Genomic DNA, 25,720 nt, shown 5'->3' on the forward strand with positions numbered 1-25,720 from the left:
ACATCTTCCAAACCAGATCCAGGCTTAATGGGGAAGGCAAACAAAATAAGTCCATTTATCTTTCAGAAAGAAGCCGAGTCTCACATGAATCAAATCCTTCTAAGTCCGGCCAATCATTTAAATATCAGGCTGCTTTCAGCCACCATTAGGATATCTACCTCAGTACTAACAGGCACGCATGCACAATGCAAGCAACGCCTGATGAATAACTTAGAGTTGTTTGAAAATCTCAGTTACAAAAAAATCTGCTTTAGCTGAGGATTTATTACCACAAAAACGGTAAATATGTATAATCAAACAGTGGTAAAAGAAGAAAATGACCCAATCCCAACACCTTCTGAATGATCATTGTACAACAAAACTTGCATAGCAATATATTTCTACAGTGAGAGATGAGAATGTAGTTGTGGATTCACTGGTCAATTTATTTTTACCATCTGAAATATAGGGTACATCTGACTAAGGCAATCTTAGGGCCTCCATCTGTTGTGGGACTCCAATGCTTGCATGCCTTGCCAGGGGCTATCTTCTAATGTAGATCTCCTGCAGCTCATTATATTGTAATGTTTATTAAAGAAAGCATTTAAAAATAATTAGTCGCCAACTGTCCCTAATTTTTGCTTCATTTTGACCATCTGTAAGTTTTCATTATCTAATCTTATTGTATGAACCTTTGTAACTTAAATATAATAGTTACTGTAACTATTACAGTTATGACCACATTAAAGGGGAGATAAAGTGGAGAAGTTACACATAGCAACCAGTCATTTTCTGACTATTGTTTATCTAGTACATAGTGTTGTGGACCCCCGAGCATGGTCATACTCCGCTGTACACAATGCTTCCCTATGTTGAAACAAATAAATGATGTTGTACTTTCCTGGTGTCTAACTGAACTTTTTTTGTATGGCCAAAGAAGCAGAATAATACATCTCAGTCTCTCTGCTGTCTTTTGATTTCCCTTTAGGTTTGAGCGTTGGGAACTTGTTTTATGTCTTTTCTGATGATGGAATCACAATAATTCAGCCACGAGAATGTGAGATACGAAGACAGATCAAGCCCAGTGAGAGGATCCTTACCAGCTATGTATGTTGTTTCAGCTAATGTATTGAAAGCTTTATAAAACTACGATATCACGTTCTCCTCTAGCAGATAGTACATATAGACCAGTTTTGAAAATCAGCAATTTGTTGTCATCTTACACAGTCAGATTGTCACAGTGATTATTTTTCACTTCTGAATAATCTCTACTCATTTTATGGGAGGTCCAACTTCAGGACCACAACCTGTACCACACCTTGAACCTGAAGTTGGTTGGATACTATGGTTTGGATTACACCAAAATGTAAGTGCCAGTCCATGGTGGATAACACAGGGACAGCTGTATAATAGACATACGGTACTGTAGTCTCCACTTCTCTTACTGATGTTCCTAAGTCAATTCATTAACTTGCCAGAGCAATCTTCAGCACAGCATGTGGCTATAGAGAGTATAGTGTTGGGCCTGTGTGGGGGCTAATAAGTAAAAAAAAAAAAAACAAGCTCTGGGCGTATCTGCTATAAGTAAGGGGGCCCCAATGTTACACAAGTGCATTATGGTGGTTGGATAATTGCAGCGGTAATTAACCTATTTTACATCTCTGGTAAATAATTTCCTAGTTGGTGCTGGACTGTGCTGACAGTTTAACAGTCGTAGACCAAGTGAAGGGAAAGGTCAAAAGGGATGAATGATTAGGGAATATTGGAAACCTGAAGAGAATGGCCTAGCCTTTGTAATGGGTCAGCTTCCTTTCAAAAATTGTTAATATGTCATGCCTCTCTGACGGCTTACTTACATAGGGGCCAATGCAGAGTTGAACCAAAGACAGCCATATTTGTTCCCATATTGTGTGCATGGAAATAAATGGGGATATTCACCTGTATGCTGATTTGTACAGATCTCTGGAAACTGAACCGCCCCTATCTATAGCCAACATCATTATCAGTGCACACTGTCACCAACCCTATACCTGGTGCAAGAGGTCTATCTGAATATAGGTGTAATTCTGCCTATGCACAACTCTGCATAGCCTGCAAATCAGTCTAAACAAACCCTTGTACAAACACAAAGTTCTGACCCAGTAGCAATTGTTCAGCTGCAAGTGGAGATGCGAATGAGTAGCATAGAAGTCAGCATCACGCGTAGTTGCATACGCTCAGCTCCAGAGCAGGCGCAGTGGGAAAACGTGCAAACTGCAGCCACAAGTCTGTATCAGCACCTTGATGTGTTTCCATTGCTGGAAGATGCAACTTTTGTGTTTAATACATAAAATGACTGGTACTTTGCTACCCAAGGACAATATTTTATTTCCAGCGATGCCTTTCCATAGATGTACAGTACCACGTTAGTAAATTCATAGTTACTTAATAATAAAGATACTGTGATGTCTCTATAATAGGTGCAGGGTGTGCAGATGTTAAGTGTATGAATATGGTTTAAGAGGATGAGAGAGAGAAAAAGAAAGAAAGAATGAATATATATATAAAATAATGAATATCCAAGACCCGGCACTCCTCAATAATGGTGCTCCGGTGCCCTCCTAGGGTGTTTATTTACCCACAAACATGCTTTCAGAGTAGGCGGCATTCAGGAGTCCTTTAATAGAGGACTTTTAATACTTCCCTAAGCAAAGACTCCTGAGTACCGCCTACTTTGGAAGTATATATATATTGTGCTAGCTGTGAGTGCCAGGGCTTGTTGGACCTTTGTGTACACCGGGTGGGTAGATGAGAAGGGCCCTGTCTGTCCATTGGTACTGGCCCCCACAATTTCTGATTGCACCCCTGATAGACTATACTACTGTATCTCACTGCATAGTGCCAGAGTCTATTTGGCACATGCATCAGCAAGAAAGGGGGAGCATGGAACTGCACATGGGCACCCAACTCTCTTACACCACCCCTGTACAGATATAGTATTCACTTTGAAAGAAAATATTCTGTTTTTGAAGATACTAAACTCTTATTTGATGATTCTTCCTAAGACTTTGAGACTGGGAGGCAAGCTAATTCAATTACCTAAAACAGTCTAATCACACAATGAATTTGATAAAAAAAAAGTGTTTAGAGCGTCAGTAGTTTTTTTTTACTGAAAATTTAAAAATAATAACTATTTTTTTCTTGGCTACAGTCAGTGTATTTTTAGTTCCAACGGCAATGTTCACTTCACAGCAAGGACATTTCTGGTTATTATTTCCTCGTTAAGTTGACTCTACAATCTTGCAATTATTAGCTAAGTTGAGCCCTTTACTTTAATGGCAATTTCATTTGCAGAAAATAATGCTGCTTATCTAATACATTGCTCTGCTTAAATTTAGTATCCAAAGGCGATGTATTTTAGTAATACTGTACCTAAAACAGGTAATTATTTCACATCTACTTTCGAAATGTAAAAGCCGCCTAAGCATTTATATGCTGTAATGTGGTCTTTAAGATTTAAACATGGAAAGAGCGTGCAGTTAAAGTTTATAACAATTGGCATCCAATTTGGGATATAAAAACAAAAGGAAACTGTTTGGATATGTAAATGAATGTATATTTAGAAGTGTTGAATTAGGATCCTGATAAACTAAAGAATACGTTTTTTCCTTACCCAATATTTAATTTTTCAATAATCAATAACTTTTTTAATTGCTTTACTGTAGTCTAAAAATTATACTGTTATATATTTATATGAACTGTTTCGCAAGTAACTGTGACAAAACTGTGCTATAACCCAAATCAACTAATCAGATGATTGTATTCATGTTCTACGCTTTACTGTAAAAATGGGATGTAGTCGGCATCGCGGTGTGCGGGACGCCGACAGTTTAAATACCGCGGTGGCTCACTGGCTCACTGAGCACTAACACATACAGTATGCCTAATGTTTGTTTGTGTGGTAGCTGGCCCCAAATCTTTATCACTGTGTTCATGAAGTGCAGACTTGCATTACAAGAAAACAGGGGTGTATTTACCCCTTGACCAGGATGGCACCTAGTATTTGCCAGGCACCCAGCTCCTTCTCTGCAGGCAGGTGCGCCGAGAGGGGGGGGGGGCGGGTACAAATTACCCAGGCCTGCTGGAGGGGCCCGGGTCTGGCACCGCTCCCCACCTCTTACATCACAGCAGCCCAGCACACGCTGCTGTGTGCTGGGCTGCACTGGGAGACTGCTCGCCGCTGCTATGAAGCAGCCATAGCAGTCTCCTATCTCCTATCAAGCTGATCGCGCCCCCCACTGGTTATGCGCTGGGCTGAGGGGGCTAAGAATGCCGCCCTCGCCAGTGCGCAGCACCGTTTGCGCTGCAAAACTTGTTCTTTGGGGTTCTTTCTCAAAAGGGGTGTGACCACGCCTCCTGCGATTAGGCCATGCCCCCTTTACCTGGGCCCGCCACTGCTCTCGGCGGGCCTGGGCAGGTCACGGGCCATGAGCACAAGCTCCATCCCAAGGAGCTTTCTATACTTACTGATGAAGCATAGCCTTGTTGTTATATACCACTTTATATCTTATACCATTCAGGTTAGGGAGAATTAAAAAAAATGGAATGGTAACACCGAGTGACTCTCTCCCTTGGAGGCTATTTTGGTGATAGTTTGGTGAAGTGTGTTACCATGAGGTGATACATTTTTCTCTCTGCTACACTTTTCTGTTTTGTTGATTTTTGAATAACTGAAGAGTTTGTGTGTTTCTTTTAATTCAAAAGCACAGACTCCTCTCTGATGTGGCACAAAAACTCCCCCATTAACATGTGGATACAGCAGGGTTTTTAATAATCATTTCTTTTTTCTATAATTTGTACCAGCATGTCAGTTTGAGTGTGTATCATTATACTGTGCGCCATGGCTGCTAACTCATCATCACCTAAAACATAATCATCTTTTTTTGTTTCATAGTTATCAGCTATCAATTATCATCCTGTCTCATCATGCTCATCATGGTACTTAATTGCAATTTTAGATGTGTTTTGTTTTCACCAATGCCAGGACCTGACACATTGTCCTCTGTCCCTGTAAAGGTGTGACTAAACGCAGAGAAATCTCTGTGTCAGGATTTGATAAAGGTGAAAATTGTGATTCACAAGTTTCATTATCATCTGAACTGCCAACGTTGGTTAGCCAGTCCAATATTTCAGGTACTTTCTTCATGCAAGTCCTCATTCTCTTAAAGTAACTGGCAGCCAGTTTAATAAACTTGATAATGTGGCTTCCAAATAAAATAACATCTACATTTATATATAGATATTAAAAGAGAGAACAGACGTACCCTGGTGAGCTCTTCACTAGGGACCAGCTTCTATCATCATCTTGGCCCCTAAACCGTCTAAAGTATCCCAGTACTTGATCCCTGTTCATCCACTTACCTCCTATCTGCTCTGGGCCGCAACCTCAGACTCTCCACAGTTCCAGCTGATTCCAGCCCGCACAACGCCTGCCAGCACTAACCAGAGGCCATTACTTCCACCTACTCCATCATGTAAGCCTGGGTATGCGGTTAGGAATATCAGACCTCTGGTCACTGGGAGATCACACCTTATGTCTCAATTTATAATTTTTTGAATAGTAACATATTCACATATATTTTTCCCTAGAACAGATGTGGCCAAAAGGTTAATCTACAGGTATCTCATAGTGCATCTATCCCTGCTACTCTTTCTTTTGCCCTTCTCTTTTTTTTCATCGCAAATTGCCACTATATTGGAATTTTAGTGCTGGAACTGTGGTGCCAAGTCTGTTAGCCTGTCAGGAGAGCACCCCTTCTTTGCTGCTATGGAGAGTGGATGAGAGACTCAACTGGAGGCTGCTTTTGTCTGCATACTAGCAGAGCTTGCTTGCACACAAACAATAGCTACATTACGTTTTCCACTAGATGCTTTAGTGCTAAAATAAGGGGATTTGATTTTCTGCTGAGAGTGAGAGGGAACATTTTTGTTCTTTCTAGAACTGAAAGGACCAATGGGGCTCCCTGCTCATTGTCTTAGAAGAACAATACGAGGGTCTCTGTATCGGATGAATATGCTGGGTCCTGTAGCAGCCTCATGGGCTGCTCCAGCAGTAATTACACCACTAGTATGAGTGCTGCATTGAGTGTCAAGAAGCTACAAATATACCACTTTTACATGGAGTGGGAAAATAAATATATTGGTACTATGGGTCTAATTCAAAGATAGACACTATAGCAACAGCCACTGCGTCTTTGTATCTGTACTTAATTTTGCACAAGCTGCAGCAGGTGTCTTGTGTAAAAAGATGCTCACTGCAGGCTTTTGTGATCCTCAGCATGGGATCAACAGCGTGAACTTCATACATATGCGTAATCCTCAGGTCACTCAGTATGTCCGATGAAATCACGCTGCTGGGGTCAGTGAAATTGCCACTGGCTTCGACACGCCCAGAAAATGTGGCCAACAAGCCCCCATTTTCTTCTGCGCTTCCTGTCGCTGCACTGTCACCACCCAGAAAAAATGCCAGCACCATGTCAACCATGCTGCGTTTTTTGGGGCACTGTGAGTGACATTGCAGTACATGGTGCGGCTCCTGCACATGTGCAGATCTGCAAACATTGGAGATGTCCGTAAATAATTTACGTACATATATGAAATAGGCCCTATGTTAAATTAAAAAGACCAAACTGTGTAGCTACAGATATGCCCAGCTAATGTGTTGCCGATGGCGCGGCGAATCGTGCCACACATAGCACGAGACCCACTCCCGCACTGGGGTTGCGCACTGCGTACACAAGTGGGCCTCCATAGGAATGAATTGTGCAATCACAGTGCGCACCATAACGTAACGGCGCGGGGAATCGCATGGTGCGATGTGTGCGCACGTTTGTGGCGCGATCAGCCACAATGAATCCATCTGTGCTGCATAGAAAGGGAATTTGTAGAGTCATTTTGAAGGTCTATACAGTAAATATGGCAGGTTTCTCTCTAATAAAAGTGAATTAGGAAAGAAGAATATTAAAGAATTAAAATTGCATCATACTGCTCAGCAATTAATCATTACAAGCTCCAACTGCAAATGGAAGGATGCTACAGGTGACATTCCAGGTGAGCATGAGCTGCAAACTTGCAAAGCACAAAATATATTTTTAAGGTGATGAAGTGGACAAAGATGCATTGTTAGAGGCAGTACAAATTTTGTTTCAGGATTTTAAAAACAAATCTGATATTGATTCAATTGTTAAGGATATTCAGCTGTCCAGAAACACTTCCATGGATTTTTTCAAGCAACTGAAAAAGAGACCAATAAAAATGTGTTTTCTTTTCACTTCCATTCGATAAGTCAATTGAATTATCAGACACATCACAGCTGTGCATTTTTCCTTGAATGGATTTTCAAGATGTCTGCTAAAGAGTTGGGCCAAACCTCCCAATAAAGATAATGTTTAGATAATAATACAGTTGCAAACTTGTTTCCATAACCACTGTTGGATCACCTACTCTGGCTGGCCATACCAATGAGCTCTGTGCTAAGTTTATGATACTGTAGCTTTCCTGACTTTCTCAATCATTGCATACGTGATCATTAGGCTTTGTATAGTTAAATGCTTAATCGGAAATATGCCAAAGACATTGCAAGAAGTCTCCTGAGGAATCTCTTCTGGTTAAAACTGGAAGAAGATATACAGAACACACTTGAGTTTTTGTTTCACACTGATGTCCAATTATTAAGCAGAGACAGGAACGGACTGGCCATCTGGCTCTTCTGGCAAATGTCAGAAGGGCTGATGGCTGATAGGCCAGTGCAGCTCTGCCTCCCGGTACTCTGATCAGCCGACATGTAGAGAGACGGGAGCTAGCCGCGAGAGCCACGCCCCTGCAACTCACGATACGCCATGCCCCTCTTTTTTGCACTTTCCTAAGGTGTGCACGCAGACACAGATGGTGGGGCTAAATATTGGCCTCAGTCTGTCCCTAAGCAGAGATATACTGTAAGTCTTATGGATGAGTTGTCTGTAATTAAAGAGTTTCTGTTCTCCAGAGATGTGGAATACAAAGACTTGGAAGTGTAGCTGCTAGATTTAGCTTTTCTAACTGAATTCACACCTTTGTTGAATTAAGTGAATTTACAGTTACAAGGAGAAAACAAAAAAGTGTTCAAACAGTTGGCTCTTCATTCAAACAGTGACTGAAATTGCTGTGATTGTGTCTGAAGCAGTACGTACTGCAGAACTGGAAATTCTGATGTCCAAGAAAAACTGAATTTACACTGCTTGACTTTGGTAGCTACATGGAAGAGATACAAAACATCATAATGATCTTCCAGAGACATTTCCATGATTTTGCAGTAGAGAACTGAAAATTGCTGCCACATTCTTTCTTTCTTCTTTGGCATGAACATTGAATGTGATGACACCAGGGATGGACTGGGATGTAAATTCTGTCCCGGTATTTAGTCAGTGATCATGCTTGGGAAAAGATGATGTAGCCATGCGTCACAGGGCGTGCCACGAGTCACAGTGGCATGCCCTATCTAAACAAGCTAGCCAAGCAGAGCGCCCGGGAGAAGGAGCTGCTCAGCCAGGCCATCTGCCCTTATGGGATATTCTAGAATTGCCAGATGGCCAGTAACATGGTCACATCTTCAAATCTGAATGAGTTGATGAATTGATAAAATAATACCTATGTTAAGAACCTTTTTAAGTCACATTTGGAAATAATTACAACTACCAGTCATCTCTAGTTGATGACAACTGCTTATGATTAACACCTACTCACCTGACTATGGAAAGCTTGCTGATACCATACAGTGCAATGAAGTCCTGTCATCTGTAAACTTGCCCTAAAGTTTCCAGGCCACATCTACTGCGCTCATAATAAAGTATAATCTGTATTATATGTAAAATAACATTTAAGGTTGATAAAAAATTATTATTTGTAAGGGTTTTTTTATGTTTATACAATGTCTTCTTTGCTGGGCTGTTTAAGGTATGTTGTTGGTCACCATGGCTTAAATTGCAAATAAATACAAGAGCGATAGACTACTGTACAGTCAGTGAACAAAACTTACATCCCATATCATTAAAGTCCAGACGCCCCAGATCTAGAACAATCTTTGAAGATCCAGTGCCAGAATGACTGTAAGCTCATATTATGGGAATAGAGGCAGCATACATTTCTACATCCTTGAAAATTTAGATACAATTAAGAACCATTACAGTTCTAAATACAACAGTCCATGTTCACCGCTCCTAGGCATCAGGAAAGTCCCCAATAACTTATACCCCCAGAATGTAAAAATGGTACTTTACACTATATACCATTGTATTATCCCCACATGGAGCATATTCTCAGATGATCTTGAAAACCATATAAAGGACAAAATGCAGTTTTTTTCTGTTTGATGAGGAGCACTCTGGCTCTGCCTCCATCCATGCTGAGCCAGCAGTCTCTAGGACCTGCCAGAGCTGAGCAAGAGGTCAAACCTCTGACTTTTGCTACTGCGCATGTGCAGTGTCTCCCATCATCTTTCTCCCTGGTGTTCCTCATGAACAGACACAACCCTGAGACTTTCCATCTATTTGCTGTGTACAGAACAGGTAAAGCTGCTGCAAGTACACTATGCACCCATCACGATAGTGAGGGGGAATAGTGCTAACATCTGCTGGTTCTTTTATCACCCAGATGTCTGGTGCATTACAACACCCAGCAATACCCATAAGCTCCAGGCTACTTCTACACTGCCGTTATACCTGTTATACCCCTGTGTCTTATACTACAGTACTTGTTGTTCTAACTGGTTCAATAAAGAACTGGTTAAGCTGTTCCACATGTAGCCATCAGCACCAATGAACTGTGCAAACACATGTAATATTATATATACCTTGGCCAAGTGTATTTCATCCTGGTTGGTAATCTATCAGGGAAATAAATATGTCTAGCATCATTCCATTTCACTCCACATTGCTAGGCTACTCTGCCAATAGGTTATGGTAATAGGACACAGTAGCAGTCTTAAGTTAAAAGATTATGGTCCCCATACACCAACATTGTGTACCAATGCAGTTGCTGCAGTCTTGTTTCAGTACAAACAGTCACAATAGCACAAAAATGGATGCATGATATTTATTTGCTACAGGCTCACAGCTTTTCAGCTTTATAAATGTTCTTTATAAAGCTTTGGTTACCATCCTTTGAAATTCATAAAGAGATTTCTACCACTCATTGGGGGCGATTAGCGCTATGTTGAATAGCTCCGGGAGGGAATCCCAGAGCTATTCAAGTCACAACACTGTTTGCTTAGTCAGGAAGAGGTTGAGTAGGATAATGCCGGTTCTCGCAACTTAACCTGGGTGTTTAGTCCCGGGAACCAGCATTCTCCGACTTAAAGTGCCGGCCACACGGCTGTCATCGCCGCGCTAAGTAGGAAAAAAGCCGCGCGGCTTTGCCCTTTAGTCAGATTTCTCCTCGCAAACCTCAGGGGGGTGCGAGAAGAAATCTTTAAGTCCAACCAAACAGTGCAGTGAATTGAATAGCCTCCCGGGGTTATTCTGCATCACGCTGAATTGAATCGCCCGCATAGTTAATTATGGAATTCCTGGTATGATTGCATCATAGCTGCATAATTACAGTATCTTTTTTCTAATTATTTTAGAATAAATTTCATATTTTTTTTTATTTATAATGTTTTGCGTACCCTACATTATGGCACCGCACATAAGATAATTAGATATTAATATTAGCATGCACAATTATAGCACTTTCCATGGTGAGAGACAATTAATGAGTTCAAAATAATATATTCCACAAATAAAAAAACTGCTCAAAATAAAAATTACATATTGCTGGATATCCTGTAACAAACATAAAAAGTCACCCATAGTTTTATTATTTTAAACACCACTCTTAAGCTTAACTTAACTAAATAAATAAGACACAGCCAACTGTATAGAATTGGAAAAATTTATTATTATTTATATGAAATTAGAATTGAATTAATTAGTCCTGGTGGTGAAAGAGCAGTGCTACCTCGGTCTACAGCTCGTAATTAATTGTTCGGCTTACCAAAATGGGGCGGAGTTTTACATCCCGTGCGCAAGCCATCCTGGGTAGTACCACCTCCCCTTAACTAGCAAAGTGCTGGTCCCTCCCTAGGATGAAGACCTGGTTCTCCCCTAAAGTAGAAACTGACTCGCCTCTCTCAAAGGGGAATGCTAGCCAAGCTCTGCTGCACTAAATTCAGCCACCGAGGAGCACTGCTTTCCGCCAATGACGTGGTCAAAAATTGGCCACATAACGCCACCAAAGAAAAAACCTAGCCCCTCTGAATTATTTCAATGAGGCCATGATATCCAAGAAAGAAAACTCTAAACCTTCCTCGGTGAGGTGCACTCCATCCGGCCTATATAAATGCGCCTCCTCATAACGAAGACGAGGGTGTCTGATAACACGCCCATCCAAACCAACCACAAACTTCCACAGCATTCAGCTTCGTTCTAACTCTGGGCCTGATTCAGAGCCGGACGCTCTGACCAGAGCGCTAGCTCTGAATCAGGGCCCTCCTACCTGAAAATGGAGCGGCCTCTTGGACGCTCGCATAGCTGTGGGTGACCAGCCACAGCTTATGCGAGCGTCCATGATGATGGTTGCGATGGTCAAGACCATCGCGACCATCGGGCTTGCGACGAGACCCTGTGGTAGGGTCTCGCTGCCGCAAGCCCAGGAGTGATTTTGGCTCTATCAGAGCCAAAATCACTCCCACTAGTGATGTCAGTGGGGCCGGACCCAGACGGTAGGCGATCCCATGGGAACGCCTCCGTCTGGCAACCACGCCCCCGGCACGCCCACTAAAGGGGGCGTGCTGTCAGTCACCATCGACAGCACGCCCCCTTTAGTGCGAGACCCATAACAATGGCTTGGCCGTTGTTGTTCGGGTCTCGCGCATGCGCATGACGGAGCTCCCTCCGACGTGCGCATGCGCATTTGGGCACCATCGACCTGCTTGTGAGCGTCCTGCGCTCGCGAGCGGATCTGAATGAGACCCTCTGTCTAGGGCTGCCCCACCTTGGTTACCATGCCAGAACCTCCTTGGAATTATCTCGGACCAACAAAGCTTAATCTGTGGCCAGCGCTCTGCTATTAACCTCAAATCCCTCTTAATGGCGATTATCAGTTCAACTCCCTTACACGTGCCAAGGTCATTACCACCTAAGTGCACGACTAGACAATCAGGGATCCCCCACTTGCTCTCAGACTGCCAAAGAAGGTAGGCCGCTCCACCTAAAACCTCTCAACCCAATCCATCGGACCTTAAAAGGGGCTAAGCTGGCGCAGTTATGCCTGCTAGCCCAGTACACAAAAGAATGGCCAGCAATCCACACTCTGCAATCTTTCCTCAAAAAACCTGCAATGGGAAAAATCATATAACATAGCAATAATAAAATATAATAATAATATTAAAAAACTCATAACCAGGAACGAAAACGGGGGGGGGGGGGGGGGACTGAGTTATTTAGGTGACCCAGATGGAGGTGAACGACACAAAACCTCTTTATTTGAGGGCAAAAGTGAAAAGAACTCCAATCCCCCCTAGTGGCGGGTAGCATAAGGCATTGGGTTTCCTAAAGAACAAACACACCAGGAGCACTACTACTTCTGCAACTTATCCCCCCTTATATAACTCTTGTAAGCCGAAGATTTCCATCTACCTAAGTGCTTAATTGCCTCCGCGGAAGAACCAGATGCCGCAGCGCAAGTTGGCACCCCAATCTTAAATGAATGGGTGCCGTAATCTTCAATCGGCACATCTAAGGCTATCAGGCAACTATTGAATACACTTGTAAACTGGAACTTAGATAGGGGGGAAAGATCTTCATGAACAAGCCATTGAACCCCCCCCCTTTTGGACGCTGCTGATTATACCTGTTGGCTCGGCTCCGGATGCGAGGGGACAGAAATCCAACGCCCCCTCCCCATCTGATCCATTTTTGACTTCTGATTTTTAACAATATTAAATTAATCAACTACAACATTACCCTTAAACAACTGTGAGTTGGCTGATTTTTTACTCGCTGCTACTAACTCCCCAACCCGTAAAGCGCCAAAAAATGCCAGCGCAAAGGACAAACTAAACAAAGTCGCTTCGAAATTACTCTTAGCTACTTCTGAGACTGCTAGAACTAAATCTCTCAACATACCCACATCTATTGGCCTACGTGAATCACCTAAAGTCGCCTGCTCCCTCACCCAGCCTCTAAGGGCTTTAGTGATAATAAATGACTTTGTAGGATCAGTCAAACCATTCAGCTGCGAGAAATAGGAAATGCCAGCCAAAGCGCAAGACATAGAAGCCTTTGAACACCCACTCTCATGCCCATGCCATTCATTCCAAGCTGCAGAATAGGACCTCAACGTACTTTGAGCCAGTGCTCTCAAAGAGAGTCCCTCAATGCCGGATTTATGATCTGCCAGACACAATCAGGACAAGGCAATCCATGAGTCCTGGCTGCCGGGGCCAGTAACCTAAACTTATCCCACTGGAAAAGAGACAAGGCATCAGCAATCTCATTTTCCACACCTGGAACATGCTTGGCCAAAAAAATATATTCCTCAGCAGGCAGACGAAAACTAAATGCCTAAGCAGCCTCCACACTTGGGGGCAGACCGACCTCTGATTGTTAATAGCCTGAACCAACCCAAGTTATCGCACCAAAATACAATTTTCTGATTGCTGAACCTCGAAGCGCAGAGTTCAACTGCTACTACAATTGGAAATAGTTCCAACAGGAGTAGATTACGTGTCAAACCCTCCAAGTACCATGAATCGGGCCAAGCCTCTGTGCGCCATTCGCGATAAAAAATGCTCCAAAACCCAATGCCCTTGAAGTGTCTGTGAACAACTGAAGTTCGCAATTAGCCACATATGAAGCGAGTCAAATGCGAATTCCATTAAATTCATGTAGGAATCTTAACCAGACCTTTAAATCCTCCGTCATGTCCGTTGGAAAGGCAAATCATATGGTGAGCTTAGTGATGCCTGCGGAGGCTCGCTCCAGCCTGCAACAGAAAACCTTACCCATGGGAATGACGCTACAAGTGAAATTGAGCAAGCCTAGCAGTGACTGCAGCTGCTTCAAAGATATTTTCTTAACTGACACAAATTTCAATAACAACTCGCTAATCTTCTACACTTTTTCATAGGGAAGCCTACACAAACCCAAATCAGTGTAAATTTCAATACCTAGGTAAGACAACCTGATAACAGGCCCTTCCGTCTTTTGTGTGCAATGGGGACCCCCATTGAACAAAAAAAACGCCTGTACCAAAAACAGCAGTTCGCTACAGACTGCGATATCGGCCGGCCCTACCAAAAGAAATCGTCGAGGTAATGAGTGACGCCTGACTGGCCAGTACCTGCTTGAAGACAGCACTGTAAAAAAGAGCTAAAACACTCAAAAAAGGAACAAGAAATAGAACAGCCCATAGGTAGACACTTATCCATGTAAAACGAACCGCCTACCCGAAAACCCATGAACCTAAATGACTCGGGATGTAAAGGGAGCAACCTGAAAGCCGATTCAACGTCATCTTTGCTAACAAAGCCCCTTTTCCAAAATCCCGCATGATACCTAGTGCATCCTCAAATGACTGGTATGTGACACTACAATTGACTGGATTTAAAGCGTCATTTACTGACCCTCCTTCCGGGTAAGATAGGTGTTGTATTACTTGAACTTTCCTTGTTCCTTCTTTGGTACCACGCCCAGCTGGGAAATGCAAAGATTCTCCACTGGCGGGGAGGTAAAAGGGCCACACATACGCCCCAAACTCAGCTCTACCTCTATTTTCTCTGCCACAACCTCTGGAAAATCCCTAGCTGAATTCAAATTCCTTTTAGCTACAACTAGAATAGGATGAACCAACGGTAACCTAAAACCCTCCTTAAAGCCCTGTAATAGGAAGGCTGTTTCCTCTCTCAGAGGATACCGCCTCAACCAACGCTCTAACACCTCCATCTTAATTGGAGACGCAGCTTTACTTAGTGCCTGCACGCTGATCCCCCTTTCCTGCTGCGGAACCTCCAGGACTATTGCAGTCCTTTGCTGGGTGACTTCCACCAGAAAGCGTGCACATGTGCCGATAGTGGCAACTAGCCCCTCTGCTACACTGGGCATTATTAAACGCATAGCACTTCCCCTTCCCTCCAGTGTTAAAACCTGGGTGGGCTGGAAAGGGGTGTTTACATCCAACAGTAGGCTCGACAACTGCTCGGGCCTGCTGCGTAACTTCCAGCCACACCTCTACATCTTTAAAACCAACACTGAAAATTTTCTGGCCATCCTACTTTTTCCTAAAAAGCTCATCATACTGTCTCCAAACCTTGTGCCTAGCCGACACCTGCATGCCCTGCACTAAATGTAAGTATTTCAGCACATTCATGCATTCAGCTGGGCGTGTCTCAATGTAGCACGCAACAAACACATACACACCAGTAAGCCAATTTTGATAGCTCCTCCGCTGCCACTCCCCTGTTCTTTGCTGCGTCTAACGCTTTCTTAGCGCCATGCATGATAGCGAACATGTCGACATAATGACCTCTTCGTATCCGCTCCCTTATCTTGGAGCTAATGCCCCTCAATATTGCCTTGTTGGAGCAATGCACCGCATCCCCCGAAGCATCTGGAACCAAACTGGCCGCTACACTACCTGCTCTTTTAGGACTTTTGCCCTTACCCTTCAACTGCTGCACAAAATATTTCATGAGCTTGCGCGGCCTCTCCCCTGAACTAGGAGTCTGAAGAGTCATCAGAATGTGATAGTTGAGAAATGAAAGGAACTGCAATACTCATCTCACCTGATAGAGACGCCGACGGGATCGCAGGAGCGTCCCTGGATGTGGAGGCATGTCCCTCGTTGTGCAGTGCGCCCACCGCACATTGACACTACGACAAGCGATCATCTGCGACGACATCCTTTGAAGTCAATGCGGACACAAACGGCTGAGCTAAGGAAACCTGTGGGCTTGAGACAATTTCATTAGGGACAGGAGCTGAAGGTGCACATGTAGCAATGGATACGTGGGGGGCGCTCTGTGGCGGGGGAGTAAATGGGGGCTGCGCGGGTGAAGGAAGCATTGGTGTTGGCGGCTGGGGTGGGACTTGTGTAGGGGGTGCTTGACACACCATTGGGGTTGGTGGCAGAGGTGGGGCCAGGGCTTGTTGATGGCTGGGTAGATACACTGGCTGTTGGCATGCGTGCTGACCAGGGAAGAACTGAACCTGTTTGGGCATGGGGGCAAATTTGCCCGGTGTGGCCGTGATTTGCTGGTGAAAAAGCCCTGGATCCTGTGCGTATAAGGTGGAATAAAATTGCTGGCTCAGCCCCATGAATGGGTTCGGGAATGGCTGCTGGTACAACCCTTGACTAAAATAAGGGGAGAAACCAAACACAGGATTGGGGGTGGGCCCATAATTCCAAACCTGCTGTCCTGCATGTGTGTAAGCTGCAGCAGGTGGGGGGGGTCAATACTGGTGCCATCAACCTGAGCCAAGAGCACCCGTAAGGGGTTGCTCTATCCTGCTGCAAAAAAGGCCTGGGGAATTGCAATGTAGTGTTTTGGTGCATTAAACTTGATGGCCTGCTCTCCTGTCTCCTAGGGGAAGCCTGCGCACTAGGCGCTGAAGTAAACCCCAGACCTCCAGTCCCTAGGACAGAGAGGGGGGAGTCTGAGGAGGTTAAAACCTCATCAGCATCAAAAATGGCCACCGGAGACAAGGGGGTGTGGCTACTCACTGGGGATTCATCACTCATGTAGCTGGCCATGCGGGGGGTGCCTGGTGCCCTCGCGGCACCCCTCGATGATCAAGCCTGGAGGCCAGACGCTGAAGGAGCCAGTGGGGTGAGTGTGGAAGCCCCGGCTGCAGCTTCGGGCGGGGAACGGGGAGACTCACGGCTTAAAATGGCCACCGGATGCGAGAGGGAGTGGCTAATGGCTGGGGAAGCCCGGCGCGCAGCTCTGCCAACACCTGGGGGACTAGTCAAGTGGGGGGTGCCAGGTGCCTGCTCCGCACCCCTCGCCAACCAAGCTTGCAGCCCGGATGTAGAAGGGGCCAGTGTGGTGGATGTGAATGGCCCATCTGCCACTGCAGTGGCGGGAGGGAGACGGGGGCCTGCGCGCGCTGCTGACATGCGCGCACTTCGGGCCAAAGGAGAGGTCGCGCCGACCGCTAAAGGTCTAGCCGCTTCAACAAGGCGGCGGGGGGGGCATTACGGTGGGGATGGGGCACGTTTGAATCAATGGTGGGGGCGCGTAAGGGAGGGGGAAATGAGTCCACAACAAAGTGAGGGAAAGATAGAGGCAGGGGGAGGGTGAAAGAGAATAGAAGGACAGGGAGTAAGACTGAGAAGGCGGTGAACGAAAAGAAGAGGAAATTGAAAGTTTTATCAGTTTTTAGTCAAAAAACAGCAATAAAGCAGATACAGGGTACTTAGCAGTCCGGGATCACAAACTGGAAAGAGGCAGTTGACTCCTCCTCCAGCCTTAATATACCAGTGCTAAACCCCACCTCAACGGGTCAGCTAACAGATTATGACTGGCAACTGACCTCTACCAATTGTAAACTATCAACAAACTATTAACTAGCACTGTACCAAATAAAAAACAGTGTGCTTATATCTTCTCAAGCGTATTAAAGCAATCAAATATTTTAATTATAGATGTTGATTACCTGTAAATATAGCAGTAATTTCATGGAACTCCACTAAAATGTATATACTCAATTGATAATAGGTTTTATTTTACATTAAAAATCAATTTAACCTAATATAATGTAGGTATAATGTAGGTGTAACAATTTAATGATGGTGGAAATCCTGTATAGTTAATTCACACCACTCTAGACATGTTTATAGTTTATATACTATAATCATGGACATATATTAATAATACAGCTTGACATACTTAAAGTTTGTACATTATTTGCATAAATTAAATTATTGAAATAAAAAGTATAATAAAAAATCTATAAATGATTGCTCAGAAGGTTGTTTTCCAGCTCTGGTGTTTTTTTTACTTTATGGTATAACTTTTTAACTGTTAGTTATTAATTTTTTTTCTTTTAATAAACACATGCCACATTTGTATTATTACAAGGGATGTAAAGTAACACAATATATATAACAGGCATACATGAATGTAAGGCAGAGGTGTGTTAAGCTGTATACACACCTGGCTGACCTATCTAAGGATCGATAAGTGCATATACACTTACAATCATTTGGGAAATATATCTGCCAGCAGAGCTATTTGAATATGACCGCCCACTGGTAATGTCATATTCAATTACTTCTACTGCAGACGTATTGGGCCTTACAGACACCTAAATGAAACAATATATCTGCAATATATATCGACATTGGCTGTGCTGCAGGGCAAATTAGATATGTCTGTGAACGACGTTGTTCAAAGATATATACGGTGTAGATCCCCGTTGATCCACTACAGATACATTGCCACTTCAATGGATTGGGCAATATACAGTATCTGTCAGTGTGTAGCCAGCATTAGAAATCCCAGATACCAATGTTTTGCTGTTTCAACATACAGAACTTTAAGAACATGAAAAGATTCAAAACTTATTTAAAATTTTAAAAAACATGAACTATGTAATAACTTTGCCCTATGTAAAGACACATTTAGAATCAAGTAAAGCAACTTTTTAAATATAATATTTCTAATAATTTGCAATAAATAACGAGAACATTTATACATTACTAAATATATCTATGATTCTCTCTCTAGCAGTTGCACCTAACCAGGCAGAGAGAATATGATAGATTTGCACACTTTCTGCAGAGGAGTGATGCACTGTGGGTATTATAGTACCCCTACAGAGAGGCATATTCAGTGATGCATTGTAGGGATTATAGATCTCCTACAGAGAGGCATATTCAGTGATGCATTCTGGGGATTATAGTACTCTTACAGAGAGGCATAATCACTGATGCACTGTGGGGATTATAGTACTCCTATAGAGAGGCATATTCATTGATGCACTGTGGGCATTATAATATTCCTACAGGGAGGCATATTCAGTGATGCACTGTGGGGATTATAGTAGTCCTACAGAGAGGCATTTTCAGTGATGCTCTGTGGAGAGTATAGTACTCCTACAGAGAGGCATATTCAGGGATGCACTGTGGGGATTATAGTACTCCTACAGAGAGGCATATTCAATGATGCACTGTGGGGATTATAGTACCCCTACAGAGAGGCATATTCAGTGATGCATTCTGGGGATTATAGTACTCCTACAGAGAGGCATATTCAGTGATGCACTGTGCGGATTATAGTATGCCTACAGGGAGACATAATCAGTGATGCACTGTGGGGATTATAGTACCCCTACAGAGAGGCATATTCAGTGATGCATGGTGGGGATTATAGCTCTCCTACAGAGAGGCATAGTCAGTGATGCATTCTGGGGATTATAGTACTCCTACAGAGAGGCATATTCAGTGATACACTGTGGAGAGTATAGTACTCCTACAGAGAGGCATATTCATTGATGCACTGTGCGGATTATAGTATTCCTACAGGGAGGCATATTCAGTGATGCACTGTGGGGATTATAGTACCCGTACAGAGAGGCATATTCAGTGATGCACTGTGAGGATTATATTACTCCTACAGAGAGGCATATTCAGTGATGCATTCTGGGGATTGTAGTACTCCTACAGAAAAGCATATTCATTGATGCACTGTGGGGATGATAGTAACCCTACAGAGAGGCATATTCAGTGATGCATTCTGGGGATTATAGTACTCCTACAGAGATGCATATTCAGTGATGCACTGTGGGGATTATAGTACCCCTACAGAGGGGCATATTCATTGATGCACCCTCAGGGATTATAGTACTCCTACAGAGGGGCATATTCATTGATGCACTGTGCGGATTATAGTATTCCTACAGCGAGGCATATTCAGTGATGCACAGTGGGGATTATAGTACCCCTACAGAGAGGCATATTCAGTGATGCACTGTGAGGATTATAGTACTCCTGCAGAGAGGCATATTCAGTGATGCAATGTGGGGATTATAGTAACCCTACAGAGAGGCATATTCAGTGATGCATTGTGGGGATTATAGCTCTCCTACAGAGAGGCATATTCAGTGATGCATTCTGGGGATTATAGTACTCCTACAGAGATGCATATTCATTGATGCACTGTGGGCATTATAGTACCCCTACAGAGGGGCATATTCATTGATGCACACTCAGGGATTATAGTATTCCTACAGGGAGGCATATTCAGTGATGCACTGTGGGGATTATAGTACCCCTACAGAGAGGCATATTCAGTGATGCGCTGTGAGGATCAGTGGCGGGCTGGGCCGGGGGGCAGGGTGCCATGTGCCTCCCGGGCCGCAGCGTCATGTGGGCCGCGGGCAGTCTGTGTCACTGTGACACAGACTGCACCGCGTGTGTAGCGCTGACCGGACGGAGTTCAGTCAGCACTACACAAGAGACAAACACACAGCCGCTGGCTCCGGCAGCTGTGTGTTTGTTTTGATCAGCAGCCAATGAGAGTCTGTTAGACTCTCATTAGCTGCTGCTGCGCCCACTGCAGGAGCCGCTCCATCTTCCGACTCCTGCAGTGGGCAATGGGAGAGACGTCATGATGTCATATGACGTCTCTCCCATAATGCAGAGCTGCCCGGCACGGGAGGATAGACGGAGGAGCAGATGGCGGCAGCGGGAGCGGGGATTCAGGTAAGTGGGTTTTTTTATTTAGTTTTTTTATATTACGTGTGTCTACTGGGGGGGGTCTGGCACTACAATGAGGAGACCACTACTGGGGGCACTACAAATGGGGGGACTACTACTACTGGTGGGACTACTACTACTGGGGGCACTACAGTGAGAAGACCACTACTCGGGGCACTACAAAGGGGAGGACTACTCCTACTGGGGGCACTACAAAGGGGGTGGGGGACTACTACTACTGGGGGCACTACAAGGGGGGTGGGGGACTACTACTACTGGGTTCACTACAAGTGGGGGGACTACAAGGGGGGACTACTACTATGGGGGCACTACAAGGGGGGGACTACTACTACTGGGGCACTACAAGGGGAGGACTACTACTACTGGGGGCACTACAAGAGGGGGACTACTACTACTGGGGGCACTACAAGGGAGGTACTACTACTATTAGGGGCACTACAAGGGGAGGGGATTACTACTAGGGGCACTGCATAGGGGGGAGGGGACTACTACTAGGGGCACTACATAGGGAGAGGGGACTACGACTGGGGGCACTGCATCTAGGGACCACTGCTGTGGGCTCTATATAAAGGGCAATACTGGGGGTACTGCATATGGGGGAGACTACAACTGGGGCCACTATTTAAGGGGCATTGCATAAGGGTTACCACTATTGGGGGCACTGCATGGGGGGTGGACTGCTACTGGGGGCACTATATAAGGGGCACTGCATAGGGGGTACCACTATTGGGGGCACTATATAAGGGGCTTACTACTGGGGGCACAAGGGGCACTGCACAGGGGGGACCACTACTGGGGGCACTATATAAGGGGCTTACTACTGGGGGCACAAGGGGCACTGCATATGGGGGATTACTACTGGGGGCACTACTGGAGGCCTGCATAAGGGTGTTCTCTCTTGTGGCACACGGGGGCACTGCATATGGGCACTACGACAGGGGGCTGCCCCTAATCTTTATTTTTACCTTACATTACTCCCTGGAACACTTGAGGGGGGGCGGCGCCGTAGCACGCACGTTTTTCGGGCACCCTTGCTACACACTACTCCTCTGCCAGGGCCGCCTGCATGCATTTGCCCCCCAGGCTAAAAGTTGCCAGCCAGCCCCTGGTGAGGATTATAGTACTCTTACAGAGAGGCATATTCAGTGATGCATTCTGGGGATTGTAGTACTCCTACAGAGAAGCATATTCATTGATGCACTGTGGGGATTATAATAACCCTACAGAGAGGCATATTCAGTGATGCATTGTGGGGATTATAGCTCTCCTATAGAGAGGCATATTCAGTGATGCATTCTGGGGGTTATAGCACTCCTACAGAGAGGCATATTCAGTGATGCACTGTGGGGATTATAGTACCCCTACAGAGGGGCATATTCATTGATGCACCCTCAGGGATTATAGTACTCCTACAAGGAGGCATATTCAGTGATGCACTGTGGCTGTGGGGATTATAGTAGTCCTACAGAGAGGCATTTTCAGTGATGCACTGTGGAGAGTATAGTACTCCTACAGAGAGGCATAGTCAGGGATGCACTGTGGGGATTATAGTACTCCTACAGAGAGGCATAGTCAGGGATGCACTGTGGGGATTATAGTACTCCTACAGGGAGGCATAATCAGTGATGCACTGTGGGGATTATAGTACCCCTACAGAAAGGCATATTCGGTGATGCATTGTAGGGATTATAGCTCTCCTACAGAGAGGCATAGTCAGTGATGCATTCTGGGGATTATAGTACTCCTACAGAGAGGCATATTCAGTGATACACTGTGGAGATTATAGTACTCCTACAGAGAGGCATATTCATTGATGCACTGTGTGGATTATAGTATTCCTCCAGGGAGGCATATTCAGTGATGCACTGTGGGGATTATAGTACCCCTACAGAGAGGCATATTCAGTGATGCACTGTGAGGATTATATTACTCCTACAGAGAGGCATATTCAGTGATGCATTCTGGGGATTGTAGTACTCCTACAGAGAAGCTTATTCATTGATGCACTGTGGGGATTATAGTAACCCTACAGAGAGGCATATTCATTGATGCATTGTGTGGATTATAGTATTCCTCCAGGGAGGCATATTCAGTGATGCACTGTGGGGATTATAGTACCCCTACAGAGAGGCATATTCAGTGATGCACTGTGAGGATTATATTACTCCTACAGAGAGGCATATTCAGTGGTGCATTCTGGGGATTGTAGTACTCCTACAGAGAAGCTTATTCATTGATGCACTGTGGGGATTATAGTAACCCTACAGAGAGGCATATTCAGTGATGCATTGTGGGGATTATAGCTCTCCTACAGGGAGGCATATTCAGTGATGCATTCTGGGGATTATAGTACTCCTACAGAGATGCATATTCAGTGATGCACTGTGGGGATTATAGTACTCCTACAGAGAGGCATATTCAGTGATGCACCCTCAGGGATTATAGTATTCCTACAGGGAGGCATATTCAGTGATGCACTGTGGGGATTATAGTACTCCTACAGGGAGGCATATTCATTGATGCACCCTCAGGGATTATAGTACCCCTACAGAGAGGCATATTCAGTGATGCACTGTGAGGATTATAGTACTCTTACAGAGAAGCATATTCAGTGATGCATTCTGGGGATTGTAGTACTCCTACAGAGAAGCATATTCATTGATGCACTGTGGGGATTATAATAACCCTACAGAGAGGCATATTCAGTGATGCATTGTGGGGACTATAGCTCTCCTACAGAGAGGCATATACAGTGATGCATTCTGGTACTTCTACAGAGAGGCATATTTAGTGATGCATTCTGGTACTTCTACAGAGAGGCATATTCAGTGATGCACTGTGGAGATTATAGTGGTGCCTAAACCTATCCTATCCCTCCCTGCACCCTAAACCTAACCCACCTTAGTGCCTAACCCTCCCCCTAACCCCAATACTTACTGTCAGGATGCCAGTGCCGGGATTCTAACAGGTGTTGGGATTGCCACTGTATGGTAAACTGTAAGAGAAATGTCCATTTTTAGGGGATTTCCCAGAAAATTGGGTTAATAAATATGCCCCTCTGAGTTTAATCACTTTAGTGTGATGGAAATCATCATTTGTACTACCCTACTATCTGTTACCATGGAAGTAATATTATGTCCATGGTACAAGCAATGTGAGCCACTGAGAAACTTCTCTCCCTAATTAATGTTTGTCATGTTCTTCCACTCAGGATGAGATGTGTGAAAAACATGAAGGCGATCCAGACCAAACGTGCTCATGGTCATCAGCCATCAACGTGAGGGAGAAATACATTTATGTCTCACAGCCGACACAGAACAGGGTTTTAATCATTGATATCCAGATGCAAAAGGTTAAACAGGTAAACTCTTTATAAATGCATAGATACATATGATAAATATTTCACTGGTAAGGGCGGCCGATTCTACTCCCCATTTATCCATGAAAAAATGTTATTCTTGACTTCTGGGATAAACTGAAAGTTGCTAGATTTCGCAAAGTTCTTTAACACCCTGAAAACCGTGATAGCATTATTGGGTTGCATTGTCTGTGCAGCACCGGTGTGGATGCTTGTTATTTTTTTTTTTTTTAAATAGCACCAACTGTAAATATATTTCATTTTATCACTTCTTATGAAACACTACAGTACTTATCAAAACAATGATCCATTTTTATGCTGATAAGAAGGAAGTTGTTTTATAAGAATATATAGAATGTAAACTTGTAATCAGTGCCCTCTAAAATCTACATCTGTCTGTTATTACCCAGTCTTGTTCTATTACTGTTTCCTCCCAATTGTAAAGTGTAACGGAATATGCTATTGCTATATAAGTAACATAATAATTACATAGTTATTTGCATTCATTATTCCTATTTATATCTGTGTTTTGTTGTGATAAATACAATGGCTATGTATCCAAATGGACTAGAGATCACACACCAATGAGTCCATAAGGTAACATTTTTTTATTTATTTTTGTAATGATTATTTCTGGTTTTTTTTTAAGACAGTAGAAGTCGATCCTTATCCATCCAAATTAATTTATGACAAATCACATGATCAAGTTTGGATCCTTAGCTGGGGAGACATAAATAAATCACATCCAACATTGCAGGTTAGTATATTTTTGGTTGACATAAATCTGTTTGAGTTAATCATTACAACATTGATGGAGTTATTTTTCCAAAGGTTTTGACTTATGCCCTAGTACTTTCTTCCCCACACGTATGTCTATAGATGCAGCCAAGATTTTACATAGTTATTGATTATTTAACACAACTATTGTAAAATATTGTAAAAGTGTTTGAAATGCCATGTGACGGAGGTGAGGAGAAAAATCAGTTAAGTTATGGTCAACAATAAAATGACTAAAAGTGTCCTTAATAACTGTTGTGATAATTGTAAAAAAGTTTTTAAATTCCTATAAAATTTTCCCCATTTATTCTATTCTCCAATCTGTTCCTAGTTGCAGAGTAAGCCTTGGTAGATTGGCACAAGTTACTTTGTATGGTCCATATTGTTAACAAATGTTCATTGTTTTGTTATTTATATATTATATGTCAGGAATAATACTCATGATTTGTTCATATTTTTTGCACCATTATTAACCTGCATTTCTTTGCAAATCGGAACCAACTCTTGTAGCAACAGAAGAGAAACAACATAAACTTTGATCAAGGAATTTGTTGACAATGTAGCTATCTGATATTTATAATGAATGCCTGTGGCTATTTGTTGCAGTTTGGGCAGTATGAGATAGCAGTACTACTGCATGTGATGGTTATTCTGGGAGTGAAGAGGATTATAAGCATTTACTCTTCACCCATGCCCAAATTGGTCGGATGGAAATAAAAAGTCTAAATGTCGCATGGTCAATAAAATGTAAATATTTTTCAGACCACCTTACAACACTAAGAACATTTACAAGAAAAGAAGCAATGCATGTGCACATGATAATAAAGAAAAAAT

At 43.6% G+C, this 25,720-nt stretch overlaps 1 protein-coding gene across 1 annotated transcript in view; it reads left to right on the forward strand.

The window, feature by feature from the left end:
• FSTL4 (follistatin like 4) overlaps positions 1-25,720 on the forward strand; it is a 1,116,563-nt gene that overhangs the window by 1,063,671 nt on the left and 27,172 nt on the right. The window contains exons 12-14 of the mRNA XM_088451183.1: positions 968-1,086; positions 23,963-24,112; positions 24,759-24,866. Coding sequence (XP_088307309.1) covers positions 968-1,086; positions 23,963-24,112; positions 24,759-24,866 — 377 coding nt within the window. The remainder of the gene's footprint in view (positions 1-967; positions 1,087-23,962; positions 24,113-24,758; positions 24,867-25,720) is intronic.

Source organism: Taudactylus pleione, unplaced genomic scaffold (assembly GCF_031769625.1).
Source record: "Taudactylus pleione unplaced genomic scaffold, aTauple2 ptg000025l, whole genome shotgun sequence".
Classification (NCBI taxonomy): domain Eukaryota; kingdom Metazoa; phylum Chordata; class Amphibia; order Anura; family Myobatrachidae; genus Taudactylus; species Taudactylus pleione.